This window comes from Gracilinanus agilis, chromosome 4 (assembly GCF_016433145.1).
Source record: "Gracilinanus agilis isolate LMUSP501 chromosome 4, AgileGrace, whole genome shotgun sequence".
Taxonomy (NCBI): Eukaryota; Metazoa; Chordata; class Mammalia; order Didelphimorphia; family Didelphidae; genus Gracilinanus; species Gracilinanus agilis.
The window spans coordinates 189,187,774-189,197,364 of NC_058133.1; the positions used below are offsets into that span (position 1 = coordinate 189,187,774).

A 9,591-nucleotide genomic window follows, 5' to 3' on the forward strand; every position below is an offset into this window, starting at 1 on the left:
GAGAGAGAGAGAGAGAGAGAGAGAGAGAGAGAGAGAGGGAGAGGGAGAGAGAGACAGAGAGAGAGAGAGAAAGATAGACAGAGAGAGAGAAAGTAGAGACAGGAAGAGAGCATGGTCAGACACTTCCATTTAGAGGCTTCTAGGGAAGATTTGGAAAAGGTAGTCTCCTTTGTAAAAGGGTAAGGGAGGGGGCTTTTGTGCACCTGTCAGTGATGCCACATGTGTCAAATAGGACCTCAGCATATCTTCCAAGCCGATGGAATTCCACCAGGGTCAGGTTGACTAGCTGCCCATCTACCTTAAGTAGTTCCATGCAGCCATGGAATGCTGTCTGGTTGGAATGGCAGCCCCAGAGGCTAGCTGGTTTAGGACAACCTGGATCAACCAAATATTCCTGTGACCAACCCTGGAACAACCAACCATCTATCTTCCCCTGTTGTGGAAAGGGGCAGGAAAGACTCCACATCATTCTCCAATCTCCCACCCCTTACAGATAGAGGAAACACACACAAACACACACACACACACACACACACACACACACACACACATACAAGCATCACAAGAGGAAATGATGCAGATTAGAGAGAGGGCAAGTGCCTTCATTTAGCAAGGGGAGGAAAAAAGAATCTGGGATCAAGGACCCTGGAGAAATCCCAGTGGTTTCTCTTGGGAAATTTCCTGTATCTGTGGGAGTGGGCGGAAAGGGTTTGGCAAGTTTGGCTACCACTCACCCCCAAAGAAGTATGAGGTCCCAGTACGAATCTGAAGGGGATGAGAGACTCGGAATTCAGCCCCAGCAACGTCATCTATACTGATGACTGCTGTGTTTTCCTGGGCTGCAAAATTCACCTCATGCCAGAATCCATCATTTAGGCGATATCCTTCGGGCAAAGGGGGAGAGACCACAAGTCACAGGGATTGCTCCTAATAGTTCCTAATTAGATGGTATTTTATCTATATCATCTCATTATAGTCACCGACAGCCCCTTGAGATAGGCAATGCAAGTATGATTTCTTCAGTCATTCTAGACTCTTCCCTCTCTACACAATCAGTTAAAGTGTTGATTCTACTTCTGGAACATCTCTTGAATCTGCTGCCTTCCCTTTACTCGAAGGTTCACACCCTCACCCCCTCTTGCCTGGATTATTTCAGTAACCGCCTAATCAGCCTCCTTGTTTCAGATCTCTCCCCTCATCAGTTTGTTCTCCATAGAGCTGACAATGATTTTCAGACCATGTCATTACTCTCTTCAAAAAACTTTCTGGGACAGCTGGGTAGCTCAGTGGATTGAAAGTCAGGCCTAGAGGCTGGGGATCCTGGGTTCAAATCTAGTCTAAGGCACTTTCTGCTGTGTGACCCTGGACAAGTCACTTAACCCCCATTGCCTAGCCCTTACCACTCCTCTGCCTTAGAATCAATACATTGTATTGATTCTAAGGCTGAAGGTAAGGGGTAAAAAAACAAAAACCCTTTGAGGCTTCTAGGCTTCAAGGATAAAACACCACCACCACCACCACCCCAAGCCTAATTTCCTCATGATCTTGGCTGACCTTGGGCAATTCAATTAACCTCTCTGGGTCGATTTCCTCACCTAAATTGAGAGAGACAGGGGAATGGCCCCTAAGATCCCTTAAAACACCAAATCCACGAGGCCTGGGGAAGTTTTGAGTAAGAACTAATTCATGGCAGAGGATTAGGTTCCAACGGCCAGCTGCCTGGGTTCCTAGAACAGTTTTCTTCCCCTAGCTCAATCCTTTGAGGGCTTGAGTAGCAGCAGCAGAATATTATTCAGAGAATAACCCGAAACAAGGCAGAGAGTTCTTAACCAAAACAGCGAGAAGGTTTTTTAATGTAGACCTGTGATTTCACTAGATCTCCCTTCTATTACTCAGCAACTTCTCCACAACTAATAGGCATTGAGAACTAGTGCCCGAGGCTCTGACCTCTGCGAATCAGAGCCGGGCCTTAGATTTAAGTCTTCCTGGCTCCAAGGCCGACCCTACACTCGCCACCCAATCTGACCACCTTTCATAATATTAACAACACGTGTGTGGCATCTTTAAAATGTCTTCCTCATAACGCTGATAAGTGATTCAAATGGGGCTATCTCCAATTTTTTTTTTTTTTCCCGGAGTCAGAACTCCGGAGAGTTTGCAAAGACTGCAACAAGGTCTCTAACCTGGGTCTCGACACCTGGGCTCCTTTCCACCACATCGGGCTGCCTTCCGGTATAGGGACTTACAAGGAGGGCACTACGCCTACTCTTCGCGGCCCAGGAAAGAATACTCTGGGGCTGAAGGTGTCCTGGGACCTCTCTTGCCCCGCTCCACCCAAGGTCTCCTTCCCTCCCCTCCCACACCCCTCCCGTGCCGCCCGCACCCGCAGCAAACTGGAGCTTCTTGCGCGCAGGCTGAGCAATAGACACATTGACCTGGCCGTCACTGAGCATCAGCTCCACGTGGCCCAGCCCGTCAGACAGGCTCGAGAAGAGCAGCATTCCCGTAAGGTCCCAGGTCCGAAAACGAAAGGAAACTGCGAAGCGGCCGCGGCGGGGGAAGCCCGGCACCTGCACGAAGTTGTGGGGGCCGCCGAAATTGATAGGATGCGGGACCGGATCTAAGCACCGGAAAGCCACCTTGCCCTGAAGTGAGGAGAGCGCGAAAGCCAGACCCCGTCAGACGCGTCAGCATAGGCCCTGGGCAGGGCCGGGATGATACTTCCATCCCTCTCCTGCCCGCTTGTCCCTTGACTCAGTTTCTCCCCAGTTGGTCAGGGATGGGAGTGGGGATGGGGCAAAGTCGGCCTATGGCCACACCCTCCAAAGGAGAGGATGATTAGAGTGGGAGAGGAAAGTCATTTCAACCACCGTCTCTCTCCCTCCACATCTTTGTTTTGTTTGTTGTGGCCAGAGACTAGGCGGAGCTGAGTCAGTCCGTATCGATCCTGATCGCCGATTCGGTAGCCTAGGCAACCGCCTCCCTCCAGGGGGGAAAAATGTCTCAGGCCGTGACTCCACCCCCCTCCTTCCCATCTCCCCCAGATCCCCTAGGGGCCTCAAGTCCACTCTGGGGTCCTGGGTGTCTCCTACTCTCCTGCCCTCTCCATTCGTCCCCCATACTAGCCTCAGAGGAGATCCGAGAATGACCCCGGACAGCCAGGTCAGCGATGTTGACTCGGTTAAAGATTACATTTTCCATGCAGCCCCGAAAGTTTTCCCGGTAAGCAAGGTTCTTCTGCCTAGCCCTGACCAGCCCTCCTATAAACATCTGCAGGAAAACGAAGCGGCCCGGTGCCAGGGTGTCAGTCACCTCAGGTCACCCTGGTTTCCCTACTCAATTCCAGGTCTAAGATTGTCGTCTACCCTCGATGGACTTTCAGCAGGGCAAACTTCGGCCCCAAATCACCCCAGACTTCGATGATTTCTTACGCGCCCACACGACCTCTCGCGTTACGCAGGCTGTGCCCCAACTCTACAGGTGTCCCCACCACACCCTTTCTCAAAATGGATCCTCTCCTGTGGCTTTTCCATGTATTCGCCTTCTTTGGTACCCTCAAACCTCCCTCCGTCTCCAGAGAGTGGGGTTCTACCCTTCCCCCTCAGCATCGGGCCGCATCCCTACGCCCCTGCCCCCTTCACCTCGGTGTCTAGGTTGAGCTTCTCGAAGTCGCCATTGAGGAGAAATCGCTGCACCTCGCCATCCAATGTCAAGTTGACGTCTCGACCAAAGCGATCCAGTCTTAAGTAGTGCCAATGCAAGTCATTGAGCACACCTCCAGCCATCACGGTAGTGTGTGCCGGTCTGCCATGGATAGGGTTGCTGCCTGGAAAGAGGGAAGTGGAGGGGGGCGGGGAGAAGAGAAGAAATAATGAGAAACATCAGTGAACGAGCCCGAAAGATTTGGATTCATATCCAGCCTCCTCAGTTAACTCACTTCACATCTCTGAACCTCAGTTTCTCCATCTGTGAAATAGAGATCACAGCATTTACCACACAGGGTTGGTGTGACAGGATAGTATCATTAACTGTGCTCACATCCCATTAATCAATCAACAAGTATTTAAGTTCCTATTTTGTGCCAAACTTTGTGCTAGTTGCCAGACTAGTGCTAGATACAAAGAAAGAAAGGATGTAGGACTAGAAATGACCTTGGAGACAATCTATCTAGTCCAGCTCTGTGGCCTTTCAAAAGAGGAAATCGAGGCTGGGAAGTGATTTCTCTAAATCCCTACTTGGAACCAAGGCAGGATTTTAATCAGATCTACTAACTCCAGACCTCATGCTCTTTCCGTTATATCTCACATGTTGCCTGGACTAGTTGGAATCATGGGGTTCCTAGAGAGTGACCAAAAAAGTAAGCAAGAAGCCAAGGCCAAGGTCTGAAACTGGGTGAAAGCAGGAGTTTGGTCTTGGATAAAGGAGGCTGAGTGAGAGGTCTGAGATCAAGTGTGAGAGAGAGGATGGAGAAGGGTTAGCCTAAACCACCCTTGGTGAAGACTTGGCATGGGTTCAGAGCACTCAGGGAGCTGCTCTGTTCCCCCTCTTTCCAGCGCCCAACGACATTTTTTTGCATGCCCCACCCCTCAGTCCAACAGCCCAAAGCAAACACTTTTTCCTTCAACTCTCTCCTGTAATGCCAAGGCTCAAAGACAGTTTGAATTTGCCCTCTGGGCACACAAACTCCTAAAAGGTTCGCTGAGGAAGAATGAGTGCTAGGGAAGTCGGTCCTGAATGGGGCCCCAGGTGGTAGAGACTCACCGAGACTCATGTGCAGTAGCAATTGAGCATTCTTGAGCTCCAGGGTCACATAGTCTCCTTGAATCCCCTCTGAGTGCAGAAGGAGCCCTTCTTTCTCTTCTGTCTTAAAACTGAAGGCAAAGACATCCCATAGGGTACGGCTCACCCCCTTGGGAAATCGGTAGGAGAGGGCATCATCCCCATCAAAGTATAACACGTCTGACTCTGAAAGGAAGAGTAATAGCTGGATTCATCTGACATTCGAAGATGTCATAATTTTAGGGCCTAGATTTTCACAAACACCCAGTGAGATGTTTGATGTTTTTACAGATCAGAAATCTGAGAGATTGGGACCCATCCAGATCTCACAAATTATGTATGTGTCAGAACCCCAGATATCCTGACTCCAAGTCCAGGGATGCCTTACACTGATCTCCAACCCCCCCAAACTTTTTCTGTTTTCCCTAACTGTTGGCACTCTAAACCCTGGCACACAGGCCACTACCTGTATCCTTCCCCATCCTAACCCCTATCCAGAGTCTCCAGTCACAACTGGGCAACTCCCAGTTCTCCAAGGCCCTGATTGGGGCCCTAGATTGGACCTCTTCCTCTGGACTTTGATCATTCTTCCTTTCCCCACTTCCCCCTCCTCAGGCCTCAGCCATCTGGAGACCCTTAGTATTCCTTTCTTCAGATCCCCCTTACTGTAAGGGCATCCGTAGAGTCCAAGTCTCAGGCCAATCTTGCCTCGTGGGTTCCAGGCCAAGGGCACTATCCTAATGTACCTGGCAGTGATATGATAGTGGAGGTCATGCCGGACCACAGCAGACTCGTTCACGTTCCCGAAGAATGTCTAAGGCGAGAGATGGGGAGGAGAGCCATGAGAGGACTAATAACCCAGTGGGTACCCACCACAATCCAGTGTCAAGACTACCTTCCACCTGCTGACCCCACCCTGGGGCCACCTGATGGATAGGGAGGCCCGGAGAATAGGTACTAGGGAATACCAGAATGCTTCCCCCTGGACAACCCTCTGCCCCGCTGCTCCCACCACCCATACCGAATTGTGCCCTCGTTGGTAAAAAGGCGTCCAGCTGTCCACGCGGTCGCCATAAAGTAGCATATAGCGCGTGACCCAATCCCACGAGTTGAAGGAGCCCTGCGTGGCCACAGCCCTTATCTTATGTTTCTTCATCAAGTCGATCTGTAGCCAGGGGTTCCGGTCTCCAATGGCAGGCGACCATCCACTTGTGCCTGCAGACCCCAAGAAAAGTGCGTGTCACAAACCAGGAAGCCACCTGCCACCTGCCCAACACCCCGCAGGGAGATTTTCCACACACGCACTTAGGTGTCTTGCATGCACTAGAGGTCCGGCGTCCCCAAGCCCCAGTACTCCTCACCATGAAGCCGGGCGAAGCGAGGCCCAGTGAAGAAGCCGTAGTAGGAGGAGGCTCCCAGAGAGCGATAATACAGCGAAGCCACCAGCTCCTCATCACAGCCATCTGGGGGCCCCGGGAATCAGAGTCAGTCAGTGCCAGTGCCGGCCCTCAGCTCCCACACCAAATTGTCTCCTGCGCCCTTTAGTCTGTGCCCTTTCCTTTCTCCCACCCCTCAGCCCCCCTGCAGCTGCTGCTCCAAGGGTCAGAGAGTCCCTTACTTCCCTGCCGGTGGTAGTCGGAGGCTGGAGCCCTACCCGCCTGCCCCACCCTACCCTGATCTCTACTGCAGCAGAACCCCTACAGTCTTGAAAAGATGAACAGTGGACTTGATTCCCAATGAGACACGACCCCCAAAGAGCCCCAGACCTCCGGGAAAGGTGGGGAAGCTGTTGGAAAGGGTAGAGAAGGGGAAGGGAAGGGTGCAGAGAAACTGGGGTCCTTGTCTGGGAGCTGCATTGCAGAGGTTTCGAAAAAGGGAGAGGAAGGGGTGAGGGGAAAGGATCCGAAATTGGAAAGGACACTCAAGAACTCCCCTCTCCCTCTATACTATCCGCACGCCACCACCATCCCCCAACCGCAATGCGGCTGGATTCCAGACCCGCCCGCCAGCATCCCGTTCGGATCCCTGGCTGGTCCCCCCTGTACCTTCTCTTGGCTCGATACTCACACCAGCCCCAGCCTCTGGCTCCGGTGACCGTTGCAAGCAGAATGCAGAGCAACGGGGTGCCCATGGTGCCCACAAGGGCCCTGGGCTCTGTCCAGCTCTCAGTTGTTCCCTCGAGATTTTTAAGGGTCCAGAATCTTCTCTCGTTCTCTCCCCTCTTCTCCCCTTCTCTCTCTCCCGATCTCTCTGTCCTTCTTTTTTGCCCACCCTCTCCTCTCTCCCCCCTCCCAGCCTTTTCCTGTCTTCTCTTCTTACATCCCTCAACCTCCCCCGCCCGGTTCGCGTCCCCACCTCACGCGCCCGCTTCCCAGGACTCCGCGCGCGCTCACGCAACACGGACAAGCGGGAAACGGGATACGGGAAATCTCCAAAAACAATACAGAGAAAAACAGAAAGACCAGGGCACGTAAAGTAATTGGAAAATACTGCAAGCTGTAGGAAAGAGCATCATGCCTGTCAAAGTACAAGGCAACCTACTCGGAAACAGTAATAACTGAACAGAAATAAAAGAACAATAATAGCTGAATTCATCTAGCACTTTGCCGAAGGACAAGTCGGAAGAGAGAGACAGGGGACACACTATGTGAAGGCTCAAAGAAAAGGTGGGATGGAGAGGTCAGGATGAGACGAAGGGAAACGGGCTGTCTGGATCAGGGACAAGAAAGGGAAAGGGGGGCTGGAGAAAACAGGAAAAGGGGGGATGGAGAGAGGAGAGTAAGGGGAACAACGGGACCAAAAAGCCCCTAATCTTTCGCCTCCCGCCCTTGCTCTTACTCTCCGCCCCTTCCTTCCTGTCCCACAAGTTTTAACTTCTCCCCCAATCCGACCACCTCAGAAACCGGTTTCGCGGGGAGATGGGGACTGAGCCATTGGAACAGGTGGGACCCGGGGTGAGGCTAAAGGGATGGAAATGGGACTGGGTTGGGGCATGGAGAAGATCTAAGGTTGCCCATTACTACCCCCTAGTTGTTCAGCTCGCCAGGGGCCATTCTTACTTTTTTGTTCTTGTCACAGCCTCCCGATTCTGGTCACCAGACACTGGACCCATCTAGATCTAGGGATTTTAGCAAGATGAGGGTTGCCACTGAGCTCTGGTCAATACAGTAGTTAGGTATCCGAGGAGGCCTGAGTCTTGGGAATCCCCTAATGTTTTGGTCAAGTGATTCCCAGGAGAGAAAACCAGGCCAAGAGCGGTCAGCCCAGCTGTCTTGAGGGTATGGTTAGGGGAGGAGCAGAAAGACAAAGAAAACCAGAGACAGAAACAGAATGTGCAGAATTCCCCACCCTACCCCCTCCAAGACCACAGTGAGGCTCTAGCCTGGATCTAACCAACAGCATTGGCCCCCTTTCAAAAAAAGAGGTTAGAACATTCAGCCAAATCAACAAATACTAATTGAGGTCCATTCAGGCCCCAGAACCTTATGTTTCTAGACCCGATGACTGTAATTTGACACAGGGAGCTTTCTGTTTGGAGTTGGTTTTGAGAAGAATATTCTAATACTGCCCCAACTTGCAATGCCTTAGATGCAGCTGTTAGGGGTAAGCAAAGGAGTTAGGGGAGAGTGTTTTATTGGATCTATCTCCTCCCTTTCTTTCCTAGGTCACCTGGACCCCCTACTCTGGGGAAAGTGATGATGTGTACCCTTCAGTGTCTCTACCAGAGCTATGCTATAAGGCTGATATCCAGTCTTTCAGTCGGGCCTTTCAGCCAAGTATTTCTCTCACAGTGGCTGCCTTTGGCCTGGCAGGCAATGGTCTTGTCTTGGCCACCCACCTTGCAGCCCACCGTGCTGCCCGATCACCAACCTCAGCTCATTTGCTCCAGCTGGCCTTGGCAGACTTACTTCTGACATTGACCTTGCCCTTCGGAGCAGCGGGAGCCCTGCAGGGCTGGACACTAGGCAGCACTCTCTGCAGAACAGTCTCAGGCCTCTACTCAGCCTCCTTCCATGCAGGCTTCCTCTTTTTAGCTTGCATAAGTGCTGATCGCTATGTGGCCATAGCTCAGGCTTCACCTGGGAGCCACAGGCCCCCAGCTCCAGGCAGGACCCATGTGGTCTCCGTAGCAATCTGGCTGCTTTCCTTGCTCCTGGCTCTGCCCTCTCTACTCTATGGTCAAGATGGGCAGCGAGATGGGCAGAGGAGATGTCGACTGGTATTTCCCGAGGGTCTGACCCAGGCAGTCAAGGGTGCCAGCGCCGTGGCTCAAGTGATCTTGGGCTTTGCGCTGCCCCTCTCAGTCATGGTGGTCTGTTACGCTCTCTTGGGACGCACACTGTTGGCCGCCAGAGGGCCAGAGCGCCGACGAGCACTTCGAGTTGTGGTGGCCTTGGTAGTGGCCTTCGTGGTCCTGCAGTTACCCTACAGCCTAGCCTTGTTGCTGGACACCACAGACCTGCTGACTGCCAGAGAGAGGAGTTGCTCAGCCAGTAAGCGTAAGGATATGGCACTGCTGGTAACTGGTGGCCTGGCCCTAGCTCGTTGCGGTCTTAATCCTGTACTTTACGCCTTCCTAGGGCTACGCTTTCGCCAGGACCTCAAGAAACTGCTTCGAGGTGGGTGCTTTCGCCGTAGCTCCAGTCAAGGAGGCCGCTGTCGTCGCAGACCCCGTCTTTCTTCATGCTCAGCTCCCACAGAAACCCACAGCCTCTCCTATTAGTGGACTCAGTATTCCCAAGGAACTGGGGATGTACATAGATTAGATAGATAGATAGATAGATAGATAGATAGATAGATAGATAGATAGAT

General features: G+C 52.2%; 2 protein-coding genes across 2 annotated transcripts in view; one reads left to right on the forward strand and one right to left on the reverse strand.

Moving 5' to 3' along the window:
• Nucleotides 1-7,405, reverse strand: part of CNTNAP1 (contactin associated protein 1) — a gene marked incomplete at its 5' end in the record, with an annotated part of 17,933 nt that extends 10,528 nt beyond the window's left edge. The window contains 12 exon segments of the mRNA XM_044675086.1: nucleotides 204-375; nucleotides 735-884; nucleotides 2,384-2,645; nucleotides 3,127-3,270; nucleotides 3,642-3,826; nucleotides 4,762-4,965; nucleotides 5,446-5,593; nucleotides 5,801-5,994; nucleotides 6,141-6,242; nucleotides 6,847-7,000; nucleotides 7,003-7,201; nucleotides 7,203-7,405. Coding sequence (XP_044531021.1) covers nucleotides 204-375; nucleotides 735-884; nucleotides 2,384-2,645; nucleotides 3,127-3,270; nucleotides 3,642-3,826; nucleotides 4,762-4,965; nucleotides 5,446-5,593; nucleotides 5,801-5,994; nucleotides 6,141-6,242; nucleotides 6,847-7,000; nucleotides 7,003-7,201; nucleotides 7,203-7,405 — 2,117 coding nt within the window.
• A 292-nt stretch (nucleotides 7,406-7,697) lies between these two features.
• On the forward strand, nucleotides 7,698-9,502 carry CCR10 (C-C motif chemokine receptor 10). The gene is made up of 2 exons (XM_044676754.1): nucleotides 7,698-7,721; nucleotides 8,444-9,502. The coding sequence occupies exons 1-2, from the start codon at nucleotides 7,698-7,700 to the stop codon at nucleotides 9,500-9,502; spliced, it is 1,083 nt and encodes a 360-aa protein (XP_044532689.1).
• Nucleotides 9,503-9,591: the final 89 nt, after the last annotated feature.

Excerpts from the sequence above, each read along its gene's own strand:
- CCR10 (XM_044676754.1), top strand. The coding sequence starts at position 7,698 with ATGGGGACTGAGCCATTGGAACAG. Across the intron at positions 7,722-8,443 it reads GGACTGAGCCATTGGAACAG|GTCACCTGGACCCCCTACTC; the intron begins GTGGGACCCGGG and ends TTTCTTTCCTAG.